Source organism: Chiloscyllium plagiosum, unplaced genomic scaffold (genome assembly GCF_037043375.1).
Source record: "Chiloscyllium plagiosum isolate Xiang-an unplaced genomic scaffold, Cpla_swu_hap1 HiC_scaffold_26, whole genome shotgun sequence".
In the NCBI taxonomy this organism is placed as follows: Eukaryota; Metazoa; Chordata; class Chondrichthyes; order Orectolobiformes; family Hemiscylliidae; genus Chiloscyllium; species Chiloscyllium plagiosum.
Window position 1 is genome coordinate 26,541,935 of NW_028270164.1, and position 16,564 is coordinate 26,558,498.

The 16,564-nt window shown below is 38.1% G+C and overlaps 1 protein-coding gene across 6 annotated transcripts in view; it reads right to left on the reverse strand.

Moving 5' to 3' along the window:
* Positions 1–16,564, reverse strand: part of kif21b (kinesin family member 21B) — a 186,891-nt gene that overhangs the window by 26,938 nt on the left and 143,389 nt on the right. For 4 of the 6 annotated variants that reach the window (XR_015750938.1, XR_015750937.1, XM_087973596.1 and 1 more), the window contains exons 26-29: positions 15,593–15,685; positions 12,773–12,901; positions 6,718–6,756; positions 1,241–1,377 (exon numbers count right to left, since the gene is read on the reverse strand). Coding sequence is in view for 2 of the 6 variants with exons in the window: in XM_087973596.1 (XP_087829722.1) it covers positions 1,241–1,377; positions 6,718–6,756; positions 12,773–12,901; positions 15,593–15,685 (398 nt within the window). In the remaining 4 variants the exon portion in view is untranslated. The remainder of the gene's footprint in view (positions 1–1,240; positions 1,378–6,717; positions 6,757–12,772; positions 12,902–15,592; positions 15,686–16,564) is intronic. The other 2 variants (XR_015750940.1, XR_015750939.1) reach the window with 1 other exon arrangement.

Consider the following 16,564-nt stretch of genomic DNA (forward strand, 5'->3'; position numbering starts at 1 on the left):
CAGTGATAGTTTCACTTCTTTCATGTGTAAATCACAAAACCCTTTTACGTTGCAGGCAAGGATGCCCGGAGGCATGGTACATTGGGGAAATCAAGCAAAGGCTACGACAACGGATGAATGGGCACCGCACAACAATCAACAGATAGGAGGGTTCCCTCCCAGTTGGGGAACACTTCAGTGGTCCAGGACATTCAGCCTCGGACCTTCGGGTGACCATCTTCCAAGGTGGACTTCGGGACAGGCAGCAGAGGAAAGTGGCCGAGCAGAGGCTGATAGCTAAGTTCGGTACCCATAGGGAGGGCCTCAACCGGGACCTTGGGTTCATGTCACATTACAGGTGATCACCATTGCACTACACACACACACACACACAGATAATCCTACACACACACACACACTCTCACATACACACAGACACCCACACACACCCTTATAGACACACACACTCCCACACATGCACCCCCGCACAGACTTAAGACACTCTGCACTCACTACACACACACACACACACACACACACACACACACACACACACACACACACACACACACACACACACACACACACACACACACACACACACACACACACACACCACACACACACACACACCACCCCAGACAGACACACACATCGACAGACAAAGACCCGAATTTGTACTTGCAGAGTTTCATTGCACCTTGCTCAAAAACTGCATACATTCATGTAGGACTCTTGAGCTCAAAAACTGCATGAATTTATGTAAAACTCTTATCTCACTTTTTAGATTAGAATCAATCTAAACATCAGGTCATAGACAAAGAACACAGGGGGCTAACACCTTCAACATATTGTCTAGCTATCACCATTGTTAACAGCTAACCCGAGAATGCAACTTTTAAAAAAAGAGTTTTGTGATTTACACATGAAAGAAGTGAAACTATCACTGTATTCTAACAGATGAAAGGCTTAACAGACAATCAATTCTTCAATGTATAATTTCAGTTACATCACACTGCAAATTTTTGCTATAAATTCTGTGTTACGATCGAGCCCTCCACAATCACCTGATGAAGGAGCGTTGCTCCGAAAGCTAGTGTGCTTCCAATTAAACCTGTTGGACTATAACCTGGTGTTGTGTGATTTTTAACTTTGTACACCCCAGTCCAACACCGGCATCTCCGAATCAAGATAAAATGTCAGCTTGGATGTTACTGTGCCACCCAGCCTTGCATCTCTCCTCCCCTCACTGAGTTCTTACCTTTGGAGCCTGTGAACAGCAGGTCATTGGTTGCATCCAGACACAGCACAGGTTTAGAGTGCCCCTCAGCAACAGAGATGCATTGGAGTGGGGCAGTCTTGCTGCCTTTGGCACCACCAACTGGATTAATCACACCCCTGATAAAAGAACAAAAGATCGGATCATAAACTCCTGGTCTCAAAAACTGGCTTATTTGAAATGGCTTCTATTTATTAAAATAACAAAAACACATGAGGTGACTTTGATGAAAATCCTATACTACTTTCACTTTCTAAAACCAAGGGGAGAAAAAGTGTGACGTTGGTCAGTCATCATGCACCAATATTCCAGATCAGAACAACTGCCCATCGCAATACATCCAATGCAAATATGAGTCTGAACAGCATTTAGACACACACAAACAAAAAAAAATTACAGAAACTGAAAGCACAATATTTCTGATTATTGATTAATTTGAATGAATCTGCATGACGATTAGATAAATATTTTTATTCAGTAACTTTTGAAAATTACACGATGCTGTAATGTTTTAAAAAAAATCATAGAATCCCTACAATGCAGAAGGGGACCATTTGGCCCATCAAGCCTGCACCAACCCTTCAAAGGAGATCCCACCCAGACCCCATAAACCTGCACATTTACTTTTAACCATGCTGTAGCTGCCATTGAATGGAAAGATGCATTCAATTTAACTACTTAAAGGGGTGAATCTTCCAGCTTGTCAGTAAAACAGGCCCCTCAGTCACAGGCACATGATAACACAGCTGAATTTTGGTTTTTGGCAGGCTTGGAATAGGTTCTGAGAGCAGCAAATCTCACCTCGTGCAGCTGCTGACCAGAAGTTGGCAGCTCCTGCACTTAACAGCACCCTGGAGGTAACTGTGGCTGCTGGTGGAACAGCACTTAGGATCAGGGGTGAATGAATGAGTGAAGCAAGTCATTTTTGAGTACATATGTGTGCATGCATATGTGTGTGTATGAGTGTATGCATGCATGTGGGATTGCAGGAAGGGAAGGGAGTTGAAGGTATGTTCTAGGGCTGAGGTTTACGGGAAGAGGAGACAGGAGAACCAGAAGCAATGGCCTGGATGTTGCCCACACCAGACACTGCATGGCTTGTCAGCAGTTCTTCAGTCAAGTAGGCATTGTGACAGGTCCCTGTGCAAATGGGTTCAGTTGCAGCAGGCTGAGATCCTGAAATGGTCTTTATTTCCAATTAAGGGCCTCAATTAGTAAAAGTGTGGCAAGACTAAATATGGGCCTTCCTGCTGGGGACTTAATTCTGTGGAGGCGAAAAGGTGGCAGTATTGTGGGAATGCCACTATCCCACCCCGAATTCCATGGTCTTCTCACCTCCAAGTTGGCCACCTCTGGGAACAAGTTTCCAGCCCCAGCATATTCTCCAAAACACATAATATCGAAACTTGAATCCAAACGACTAGATCCCACTTACCCGCTCTGGATTTTTATACTTAGAACCGTCAGTGTGACATTCTGATCCTCTCACTCAGCATAATGTGTCCCTCTGAACATGAAGAACCCCATCTCCTCAAATTTAATCCTAAATTCTTGATAAAGGATGCACTGTTGCTTTTCTTTGGCAAATGGACCTCTGCAAAGCTGAGGGAAACCCCAATTCACAGGCATCTCCTTATAGCTCCCCCTGGACCAACAAGCATTCAGACATTTTTAACAAGCCTGCCACTGACTTCATCTCAATTCCAGATCCAACCTAAACCTCTCAACCCTGCACATATCACTTCCAACTCCTTTGCAAAACCCATAAACTAAGATGTCTTGGTATACTCATCACTTTAACCTGTTTCATCCCCACAGAACTAATTTTCTTCCCCCCTTCTCTACACTTAATTTCTTTATCTCGAGCCAAGTCTCTAACAGGTAAACATGTGACCCTTTCAATTCCCACTGCCATTTTAATACTTTACAGTATCCTGAATTTCATGATGTTTAGAAATTACAGGATTAACTGATTGACGTTTTCACAATGTTATGGGCAGCAAATAAGGAAGATAGAGAGAAATTATTTCCATAGATTGGGAAAATCTAGGACAAGGCTTAAAAGTTAGAGCTAAACTTGACAGAATGAAATTTATGAATACTTTTTCATGGTCAAGGGTGACAGAAATTTGAGTGTTTTACAAGTGGAAATTCATGCCAAATTGCTAATTTTAAAACTGAGATTGATAGTTTTTTGTTAATCAAAGCTATTGAGATATAGGTCAAAGGCAAAGTATGGCATTAGGTTACTGATCATCCATGATTTACTAGAATAGTAGAACAGATTTGAGGTGTTAAAATGCCTGTTCCTCTGTTTTGCCTCAATTCTTCCCGATGGAATTCTGATCCATTTTCTGATCACTCTGTGTAATAAAGGATTTCCTGCTATCTGTTAAAATTAACTTCACACAATTTGAACCTGTTTTGCTCCTATGATATAGTTAATTTCTTGATTAATCCTTTTCATTCTTTAAATAATTATACTCACCTCTTCAACAATACTTTAAGAATGCCTCTTTGTTAGACCAAAAAGTTCAAGTAACTCCACTAACAGCCCTGTAACACAAGATCAGTCACATGGCTCCTCTCTATTTTGCTACCAGAACTTGAAAATATGCCTTGCTTCAATGTGATCAGAACATACTGTGACATTCAAGAATAAATCTGATTAATCACTTTGAAATTAGATAAATACTTCCTCAGATTCATATTCTAATGTGTAATTTAATTGTTCAGTGTTTCATTGGTTGTTAGTTCATGTGTATTGGTTGAACATATTAAGTATCAAGTCCACAAAGGTGCCTACACCTCTTTCAACTTCTTCCTAAGCTACAACATACACACTATTTGTCTGCAAAGCTTTTCCCACCTCTCCATCAGCTCTCACTATCAACTCCCTCCTCCAAATGCTTTGCAACCTTCTCCAACTCTACACCTCCAGATTTCCTTTCCTCCTCTCCTGGGATGTGGGAGTTGTTGGCTGGTCAGTGTTTATTGCTCTTTCGTAATTGCCCTTGAGTGGTGAGCTGCCTTCTGAACTACTATAGCCCATGTGAGGTGGTAGACCCACAATACCCTTAGGGAGGAATTCCAGCAACAGTGAAGGAATAGCAATATATTTTGAACTCAGGAGGGTGAGTGGCTTGGAGGGGAACTTGTAGGTGGTATTGTTCACATGTCTCTGCTGATCTTGTCCTACTAGGTACACATTGCTGTGGGTTTCGGTGACGCTGTCTTGGGATCTTGGGCTAATTTTTGCAGTGTGTCTTGCAGGTTGTACACACTGCTGCTACTGAGCATAGCTCCACACTCGCGCATTCTTGCCTCTCGCGCATCCCTGATTTTCCTGACTCCACCACGGATCTTTGGGTCTTAAGTTGCCTCGGTTCCCAAGCTCTGGATCTCTCAACTTGAAGAACCTCTCAATTCTTTCTCCATTAAGATTTGTCTTAAAACATACCTCTTGATCAAGCTTTTGGTCACCTTTTACAAATTTCCTTATGTGACTTGCTCTCAAATTCTGTTTGACAACTGCTGCTGTGAAGTGCCATGGGATGTTTTATGATATGAAAGACACTATGTAAATGCAAGTTGCTGTTGTTTCATGTATCCCAATGATTTTTACTTCCAAAATTCAGTCATTTAAATTTTTCTGCAAAAATATTTCTTGTGCTATTGTCCTGTCCAACTAGAAAGAAATATTTGGAGATGACTGAATATTCAGCACCTTGAGCCTGTTCTGATGTACACTTAAACCATGGCCAAACTGTTTTTTTGTTTTCTTCCTGGATATTTAACAAATACTTCATTACCCTTTGTGTAGAAAAGTGCAGATTTTTTCCTCTTAATTTCTGTTTTGCTAACTGCTTCATAATCTGCTACTCATCCTAATTCATCATCATTTGAAACTCTGACCACTTTGTATTGTGATTTGGGATCCAGGTCATGCTATTTAAATTTAAGAACAGGAGTAGTTCTAACAGCAAATCCTGAAGAACACTGTACCTATCCTTCCAAATCTGTTAAAATTCATCTCATGAGTACTTGTCATTTCTATCCTTCAACCTAATGTTTTAGCTACTCCCAGCATTTACCCGCAAACTTTAATTTGACTAAAGTGTTTTGTATGGAAGTTCATTGAAAACATTTTAAAAGGTGAGACGTATGTTACAGTTCAGAGCAGTTTCATCCCAGTAGAAGTGCAGTTCAGTTTCTTCAGGTCATCAGAGATGGAAAAACTGTCTTAAGCTATTTTAGCGGTCCTTAGTTATTTCTTTCCCTTCAGAGTTCATTGAGGAAAATCAATGAGGTAGCTGTTGTTTGTATGCCTCGGTGAGTGATGGAGAAAATTGCAGCTCGTGAATGTGCAGAAAGTCATCAAAAGGAAACATTTGCAATCTTGTCAATGAATAAGAGAGATTGAAGTAAAAAAAAACAGGAATAATATTTCACTGAGGTCAAGTGTCTGTAGATAATATTGCTGGGCAAAAGGGTTGACACTTCCAGTTTGCTGTTTCTCAATAATATTTTTCCAAACTGTCACACAGTTAATTTTTACTTTTTGAGCAATAAACTTGCGTTGTTTTGGTTCAAGTACATTGATAGCCCCTTGTAAATTTTTTCAGTGACTAATAACCACCGCAGCTAAAAATAAAACTTATGATCGATCAAGACAGCTTCACTTTGGAAAATGACTTGTCCAGTATTACCATCAGGTGGAATCATAACAGTGCTTAAAAACAGTGATTCTGAAGTAAGGTTCTGCATCATGAAGAACAAATCACCTCGTTAGAAACGTTTGAAAAACATTACAGTTCATTTATATGTAAATTGAATGTGATGTCTGATGATTATATTGAGTTGTTAATCAAAGGTTGCAATTGCAATGTTTAAAACAGCTGCAGCGTAGATAGTCTGGAAAATATATTTTGAATAACTATATCATTGTTTTTTTTTAAGCCTTACCTTCATTTTGAATTTGAAATCACTGAATCCTGCGAGTAAATCCATAGAGTCAAGTCTTTATTTAAATCACAGTTACAAACTCTTTGATCTGGATCCAATCATTCCATTCGTTCATGTTAATATTTCCAATGAAACATTACCAACACCCACTGATCCAACATAACAAATATTGACAGATATTTTCTAGTTTGACTGTTTCAAAGCCAAATGAAAGGTGCATGCAAATTAGCCCAACCAAAAAAACACAAACCAAAACCAGACTGAGAACTAAAACCATCCTTGCATTAGAATTCTCAATTAAAATACGCAATAAAGTTGTCAACAACCAACAAACTAGTGTGCAGAACAATGTTGTTTTTTGATACAAAATGCAGTGCAGACCAGATGTAACACAAATAGTAACATGCAAACAGCAAAGCAATCAGCTGCGTGGCCCAATCAGACCAGAAGCAAGAGGCCTGCGCAATGCAAGAGGTAACAAAAGAAACTTGTACCTGGGAACCTCCGAGAGAGAGGAGTCACTGTCATCAGACCTATGAACAAAACAGCAGCAGGATTATGGGGAAGAAAGATAGAAAAGCTCCAGCGTGTCGGACTGTTGAGTAGAGTAATTGATGGAAACAAGGTAGAGCAATAGTAGGTGTGCCAAGTCAAGCAATATTGAGTGCCACAAAAGACAGAAACTTACATGGAGGAAAAGTTAAGAATTTTGTTTTTTTTTTGTTTTGCCAAGAGTTATTTTCTCAAATCCATCCATTACATAGTCTTCTGAACAAGCTAGATAATTCTAAGAGACAATCATAGTCTTAAAAACATAAGAATGGAAATATGCTGTTGCATATTAAACACATAACACTCATAGCAAAAGAAAGACTGAGATTTAATTGTGCCCGTGTCGAGACTGATGATAAAGTCCTCTTGCTGTTGGAGTTGTCTTCCTATTCAAGATGTCTGAGCTCAGGATTACTCCAATAAATTCATGTGTCATAATCTCCATTAAGTGTTTTTTCATTAATATTGGGATGTCAGTTATCTCACTTCACTGGGTGGAAAAGGTGATTGCCAGCATGAGTAGAAGTACAAAACACATAACCTCTTGTCATGAACATTCTGATATGCATGTGTTACCAATCTAAGTTGAGTTTGAGGTTGCTTTTGTTTCTCATTTTGCTATCTGCGATCACCCTACAATCCATCTCTCACTCTGACTACCTCAAGCACTTCTCTCTTTCTCGCACTGTTTCCAATTGTTGCCCACATTCTGCTCTATTCACCATGTCTATTTCCAATATCCATTGTTTTCCTCACCACAACAGAAGAATGGAAGAATAAAAATTGAAAAGATTGTGGAAATACAGAGCAAATGAAAGAAAAAGGACATATAAAAGATCTGACAAAATTAAGCACAATATTTGCCTTTTTAGAAAAACAGTTCATGTAAGTCACACCACTTTATATTCAGTGTATTGTGTGCTTTCCTTTATAAATATATATGAGTGCGTATGTGTGTGCATGCATACATGCATGCATGCAGTGGGTGGGTAAAGAGGAAGACAACAGACATTTCATAGGAATCTCTCTATCCAATACCTCAAAGAAGGGACACTGGACCTGAAACATTGATTCTGCTTTCTCTCCATAGATGCTGTCAGACCTGCTGAGGTTTTCAAGCTACTTCTGTTTTTGTTACGCCAAATTTAAGGTGTGCACTGATTGAACACTTCAACTGCCTCACCAATTTCCCAAACAACACCAGCAACATGAGTTAAATTCTCATACGAGCTGTGGAAGTTCAGGGATATCTGCCTCCTCAACATGCTCCACACTTATAGATTAGATTCCCTACAGCATGGAAACAGGCCCATCAGCCCAACAAGTCCACACCGACCCTCCGAAGATTAAGTTCACCAGACCCATTTCCCTGTGACTAATGCGCCTAACACTATGGACAATTTAGAATGGCCAATTCACCTAACTTGCACATCTTTGGAATGTGGGAGGAAGCCAGAGCACCCAGAGGGAATCCAAGACACAGGGAAAATGTACAAACTCCACACAGACAGTTGCCCGAGGTTGGAATCGAACCCAGGTCCCTGGAGCTGTTAGGCTGCAGTGCTAAGCACTGAGCCACCGTGCCACCCCTTTATATAGCCTATTGCCCCTTTATAGTAATAAGAAATATTTATGATCCTTGTGGACTATAGCTCATCATTTGAAAAAAACGTTTGGATTAAAATGTAATCCAAATCTTGCTTGCCATAGCAAGATTTCTGAGGAACTCCAGTTTTATGTCTTAACTGTAATCATATATGTTCGGAACCTTCTCTTCCAAGCCCCTCTCTGAATGCTTTACTGATAATTCTTAGCTTTTTTTCATTTAAGAGGTTAAAAATGTATATGAGCTGCACAACAATGATGCAACTAAAAACAGCAATGTCAATAATGTTACAATACAAAACTATATACTACAACGCACAACCCTGGAATATTTTTTAAAGACCACCAAATTGAAGTCAAAATAACCAATATCATCACACTTCTGCAAAAAGCCAGTCAAACATTCTCAAAATTGATGCCAAACAAAAATTATTCTTTTAGAAGCCGCTGTAAATTGAGATTTGGAGATGCCGGTGTTGGACTGGGGTGTACAAAGTTAGAAATCACACAACACCAAGTTATAGTCCAACAGGTTTAATTGGAAGCACACTAGCTTTTGGAGCGACCCTCCTTCATGGACGCTCCTATAGCAAAAATTTTTGCTATAAATTCTGTGTTGCGATCGAGCCCTCCACAATCACCTGATGAAGGAGCGTCGCTCCGAAAGCTAGTGTGCTTCCAATTAAACCTGTTGGACTATAACCTGGTGTTGTGTGATTTAAAACTGTAAATTGAGATTAGTTTGAAAGATGTTGGGTATGTTGTGAGTATGTCACTGTGGGTATGCCTTAGGTGAGTAGTGCAAAATGTAGTTGCAATTAGATTTGTTGCACTCCAAATATACAGATGGAGATGCTGACCTTCCCAAGACATGAACTTTAGTCAGTTTGGTATGATTTGAGTGGAAATACAAGAAACTAATTTTGGTTGAGCAAACTCTTCTGCGGCTTTAAAAACCATACTGAAATACCAAGGGGGAAGATCAATATGGTTACCAGCTTTCATTTCTTTGCTCTAAATATTATGACTTAAATCTTCTGATCTATTATTAAAAGCATGTTCAGGAGGCATGTAATCCACACTGGACTGTAAGTGAGCTATAGTCATGCAATCAAGAAAAAAGCATCAAAGATAAAATGTATTAATAGAAACTTTGAATGTTACTTGGCATATCTACCATAGTATGATAACTAAGACATGTATATGCACAGCCAACATTGTGAAAAAGACAAACTTTGATGACACAGACCAATAAAGTTAATGTTATTGGAATAAGCAAACTTATCAAATTTGTGAACAGGAAACACAAGAGTAATTCATCTATTCTAGATATCAATTGGAATGTTCATGTAAAAGTCATGCTTTCTGAGAAAGATAAACACAACACTAATTGTCCTCCTTCAAGTTATGCTTCTTGAAGGATCTTCAGAAGTAAAACAAAACACAATATATATCACAAAATTATATTTAAGCAAAAATAACCAATAACTGTTAGTTATGCAAATACACATGAACCTCATTTCAGTCAAACTTGTTGTTTCAAAAAATCTATGGCAAACAAAGCCTAAGTGTTTGAAGAATGGAAAGATCCAGTATTCTGTACTGGATATGGCACATCTAATTAAACCGCCTTGGCTTTAACGGTCAAAGTGTTTTGAGCAGAAGTGGTAAGAGGACATAATGCATCGGGGTTCCATGTTCATCAGATTCGTATAAATTACAGTACCCACTACTTAAGCAATTTATGTTTACAACAGGTAGTCACTTAATGTTCATCAGACAAAATATGGTAACCATTATCCATTTCCATTAATGTCAATTTCAAAGCATTAGTTATGTGCTCAGTTCATTTGGGAGGGACAGCACTAATGTTATTCATAGAATCACTACAGTGTAGAAGCATTTGACCCATCAAGTCCACACCGATCCTCCAAAGAGAGGGTTATCTTCTCACCTTATTGAATTTAACCAAAAACGCCCTAAAGTCTTTAGAATATATCATTTTTATTTTTGTTCATCCATTGAAATTATGACCATTACAATTTAAACCAACCCTGGCCATAACACTATTCAAAACTGCAGATATTAGAAGCAATGATGATTTACTGTTTGGGGTAAAAACATGGGTGGTCATATTGATAAGACTGCAAAAACCTACATAAAACTATATTATAGGATTGAGCAATTGGTTGTTCTTGCATAAAAGTGTCTACAGGCATATTTATAATCACTTCAATGAAAGTTAATTGTACAGATCCTGTACAAGTGATTGCACATTGATAAAAAAAATGATTTATGATTGTATTTAATTTAGTCACAATGTTTTGGGTGAATGTAAAAATAGTCAAAGGGAAAGTTGTAATAGAAGTGTTGCTTTCCTGTAATAACTACGTAGGGTCACACTGCCTTGCTTGTGAGAAAATTTGATTAATAATTTCTCTGAAATCATACTCATAATTTTAATCTGCAGCAAATTGTGGGTATTTTTGCTTAAGGTAACTGCTGGTCAGCTAATTTTTCTTTCATTTTCAATTTTAGCCTAGACTGTGTCTCGTCATTATTGCTGTTTGTACAATCATGTTAATTTTATTACTGCTATCGTACAATTGAGCATCATGTACAAATTGTGTTCACTTAAGCAGTGAAGTCTGTTGTTAGTAAACCATTTGCACTCACCACCCATGATAGTAGGCAGGTTTACATTTCCAACGACTTGAAGTATGGGTGGAAAATTTTCATTATCATTTTGAATTGATAGCCACTAACAGACGAATCTCAGATCAGTGAATTGTTGAACATTAGCCTACACAGATTAGTTGTTTAGAATAAGGTTTGCTTCTTCAAAAAATGTATTGATCATTTGCCTAATTAAGATTGAAAAGTCAATCGAAGAGTGATACCAAGTGGAAACAACTTAAGCGTTTGCACTATTAAAAAAAACTGGAATTAGGTTTGAGGTGGAGAACAAAAAGATAAACTGTGTTAAACACTGATTATCAAATGCGGGAGCACAATTAAATTCCCTTTTTATTCTTGTAAAGGATATTTCAATTGGTTTAAGTTTCCTCAACAGTAAGTTTCATAACCTGTAGATTGCAAAATGGTAAGTAAAAAAAAAGGTGTTGAGTTTCAAAGTAGATTGTTGGGGTTAAAATCATGTAATAGGATAACTTTTGACTACCTTATCCTTAGAACAGGTTTTTATTAATTCATTTGTGGGACTTGGGCTTCGCTGGCTGGCCAACATTGATAGCCGATCCCTATTTACCCTTGACAAGATGGTGGTAAGCTGCCTCTCGAATCACTGCAGTTCACTTGCTGTTGGGTTCATTTCTTTGTTGTGACTTTCTAGTAATTGGTACAACTGAGTGGCTTGCTAGGCCATTGCAGAGGGCAGTTGAGAGTCAACCACATTGCTGTGGCTCCGGAGTCACGTGTCGGCCAGACCAGGTAAGGATGGCAGATTCCCTTCCCTAAAGGACATTAGTAAATTTTCCAACAACTGACAAAGGTTTCATGGTCATCAATCGACTCTTAATTCCAGATTTATTTTATTGAATTCAAATTCCACCAGCTGCTATAGCAGGATTTGAATCCAGGTTCTGGATTAATGATCGACTGATAATATCACTAGGCCATCACCTCCCCAGTATGGAGTTCATAAGGCAAAATTAGCGCTGCAATGGAGTTATTATCATGATGTAAATATTATAAAGTTCAAGATGCTCTTAAAAAAAACACAGAAATTCCACCTCATTATAAACTACAAAGAGATTGTAACTCTTTCCTGTGGCAAGAGTTACATTGAATTTGCCAATTTCTTGTGAAACATGATACAAATCCCTAAAAGGATATGACTTGTGGGTGAAAGTTGCACTTTCAAAAAGTACTGGCTCCACTTTTACTATCTACAATGAAAACATGTTAACAAACCAGTTTACAAGAACTGTATTTTTAATAAACAGACGTCAACATGTACACTTCTATCATAGAAAGTGCTATTTACTCAGATTAAAAAATATCTATAGATTATATGTAACTTTAATAGTAAAAGCTAATTACTGTTTCAACTATATTCCCCATATGATGTAATCAATCTCTGGTTGGCATAAATGAGTTAGAATTGAGGAAATTGATAATCGTGAACTTCTGGGTTAACTTAACTTCCAAAATGATTACATTTTGCATAACATATCAGCACCGTGCAAATAAATAACCAAACTGTTGATTTCAAATTTCACACAGGAAAATTTCATAAAAGGTCAGTATCTGTTTTATAAAAGAAAGGATTTCAAAAAGTTTCAGGAATTGCAGGGAATGAATAAATTTGAATAAAGGTTCATACCTGTACTAGAAAAACAACAGAACACATTGCTTCTGTGGTGTACTTACTTGTCATGTGCAGGGAAAGTCTGAAGTTGAGTACTAGTAAGTCGGGAAAACACATTCCTGTCATTACGAACCCGGGTTGGAGGGGAGGAAGGAGGAGTTATATTAATTTCAGAGGACCGCCAATCCGCCCTGTAGGGAACAATAGTTTCAGTCAGAGCTGAAAATTTTAATAGTGTGCAGTATTATTATCAATTAAATATTAATATTACTCAATCATTCCTTCAGTTATTTAACTTTTCTCCTTTTCAAGCATGATGAGTCGCACAATTCATAAAATTCAAGGCATTCAGTAGAAGAGACTAATCCAGTTCTGCACACATCAGAACTTCATTGACTGCAGGGTACAATGGTCTGAATCATGCAAACCTTGAATTTCCAAGTATAACACAAAATATAAATATTTTAAAATGATAGGGTTACTGTGCACCTTATGATCTGAAAACCAAAGCCATAGTATTGAGAAAGTAGTGGCAAAACGAAGAAGTTAGTCATGAACTAAAATGGATACAAACTGACAAACCAAAATATGCTACTGCTATTTTTCAATAATTTGTTCCATTGAAACTGGTTGAAAGATGAGACAAAATCATAACCAGAAGAACTATGGATGCTAGAAATCAGAAACCAAAACAGAAATTGCTGGAACAGCTCAGTAGATTTGGCAGCATCTGTGAAGAGAAATCAGAATTAATGTTGCAGGTCCAATGATGTTTCCTCAGAATTGATGGCATCCAGGAAGTGCTAGTCTTTATCCAGAAAATAGGGTTGAGGGAGGAGGTAAAGAGCAAAGCATAGGTGATAATAGAGCCAAAGAGAGAGAGGAACAGTTGGACGGACAATGGAGTGGATAACAATCAGGCTAAGAGGGTGAATAGCTGTTAATGGGGACTGTTAGTGATGGAAAATTGGCTGTGTAGTCAATAGTAGTCAAACAAAAAGCAATATTTTCCTAGCTGCCATCAGTTCAGAGAAAATATCACTGGACCCAAAATATTAACTATAATTTCTCTCCACAGATGCTATTAGACCTGCTGAGCTTTTCCTGCAATTACTGTTTTTGTTTGTGAAAGATAAGGCATCCCACCTAATGGTTCAGAAGTAAACTACTGAAAATTGGTAGCGATACAGCTGTTAGATTTGGACAGATCTCTATTTAAGAATTATTTCAAGCAAACATTTTATAATGTGCTTACAGAACAATCTGTGTATGCAACTGGCATAACTCAATGCAAATTTAAAATCCATTGAGGGTAAACATCATTTTCTTTTGAAGTGAATTTGGGGTTCAGCACTCAATTTATCTTCTGAAACTTGGAATTTCCTCAGGTTCTCCCCTTAATATCTACAATAACTGGCAGAAACACTGCAAAAATACAAGAAATGCCCATTTCCTTTATTCTGCCAACATTCTGCTGATGTTATGATGGGGGAATTAGGAGAACTAAATCCAAAATGTGATTTCCCCAGTGAACTGAACTCCACATTCTCAGTTATAGCACTGATGATTTCAGAATATCCAATGAAAAGAGCTACTTATAAATTAGGAGAGATGCTGAAGTAATGTTATTCTCACTGGAGTAGAATCAGAACTCCAGTTTAACATATTCCCCACTCCTGACCAAGCCTCAGGGCAGATGATGAAATTTCAATTGGCTAAAAATCTTGAATTTAAAATGAATGTAGAGTACATAACCGTCAGTTGTTGTAAAAGCCCATTTAGTTCATTTATGTCCTTATCTGGTTCAGCCTACATGTGACTTCATGCCCAGGGTAATGTGGTTATTTTATACTACCCTCTCGTCAATTAAGAATTTTCAATGAATACTGGCTTAGCCAGTGACACCTACATCTCATGATGAAGATAAAACAAAACTCTGCTAAACATAAAATAATGAATTTCAAGATAGTATCAAAAACCTGGAGAAAGATGGAATTTCCTCACATAAGTCTAACCTGAAGGACAATCTCCAAAATGAGAACTTGCAACATAACTAGTGACTGCAATTGCTGGCAACTATTCAAACTACTCGGCATGCCAAGCTTTGCATGGAGGGCTAGTTTAATTCTGAGGTCCAATGTGCAGGAATAGTGTAGAGGAATGATCACATTAAAACTTAGCATCCAAAATACAGAAATATCTATGTATTTACTCTTACTGATGCAATACTTCATGAATGCATCATTCTTTACCCCTACACTCAGAGTTCATTTCGCCCTAATATGTTGACAGGCACTCACATCATGGTTTAGGTGACTGTGTTTGTGTTCAGATTGCAAAAGTATCAGAAATTAAAGGAATTTTACCCTAACTGAGGAAGGTTGCCTGAAATGTCAACTCTGATTTTTCTACAGATGTTGCCAGATCTGCTGAGATTAGATTAGATTACAGTGTGGAAACAGGCCCTTCGGCCTAACAAGTCCACACCGACCCGCAACCCACCCCTACCTCTACATTTACCCCTTACCTAACACTACGGGCAATTTAGCATGGCCAATTCACCTGACCTGCACATCTTTGGACTGTGGGAGGAAACCGGAGCACCCGGAGGAAACCCACGCAGACATGGGGAGAACGTGCAAACTCCACACAGTCAGTCGCCTGAGGCAGGAATTGAACCCGGGTCTCTGGTGCTGTGAGGCAGCAGTGCTAGCCACTGTGCCACCGTGCCGTACACCATTTTCTGTTTTTGTTACTCTAACTACACTCAAGTTAAACTAACATGCTAATTATGTTTTAATGAAAACACAAATGCCTTATCTAAAATATCAATATTTTAGCAAAGTCCCCTCCGATGGTTTGCTGTTTAGTATTATATTCACCTGGATTTGTCAGTTGACATCTGTACTTTCTCATAGGACTTTCTTCTCAAGAGTGGTGAAGTATCTTGTAGCTTTTTAGCAGATTGCCTGGGACTTAAGAAGAGAGAGGTTTTCAGTTAGTTGTCAATGGAGCTTTTGAATAAACAAAAATCAATAAATTGCAATGTACCATATTTCCTATGACTATCATTTATTACGACAGATAAAATTCTTTCTGGTTCAAAGGGACACATCAGAGATGTGCATCAGATATAAATGGCAATTTGCACTGTTCTGATAGAGTCTTCCATGCTTAATCCATTTTACAATGAATTATGGAAATAGCACTACTCACTGCAAAAGACTTAATATCACTCCTGTGCAAGATGAAAGTAAGTTTGCTGTATAGCCTCATTCTCATTATATAAGACTTCTATTCCTCCTTAGGTTTCTTTACTACAGATTGTTTTGCTCAGGAAGGCTAGATTTTGTTCACATTCTGTACAAAGTCTGGGCTGCTGCTCATGAGAACGTGGTTGAAAACAGATCAGGTTCACCTGACAAATTTCTATTGCTGTTTAAGAACTGGATGCACAACTCTGTAGCTAACAAACAGCTATTAAATCACAGGAAAACTGAATTTAAATGTAAAACTTACAAATAGATCGGCATGGTATAAATGAATTTACAAGGAGATATTCATGTACTTTACAATGAAGTTAAGACAGAAAAATATAAACACTGGAATAGGCCATGCTCAGAATGCAGAACACAAGCCCAACATTCTGAGATACAAGTAGCAAGACTTGGAGTCAATGCCTTTAAAAAGAAATTACTTAGGTAATGGCATTCTGGTTCTCTATACTTGGGAAAGAGTGGGATCTTGTGATAACTTTAAAATAAGTTACAGAAACATCTTAGCATTTCAGTTAGATATTGTTTTGAAAAAGACTGTTATTAGGCTCATATGCAATATTAATAAGTTTGTCTACA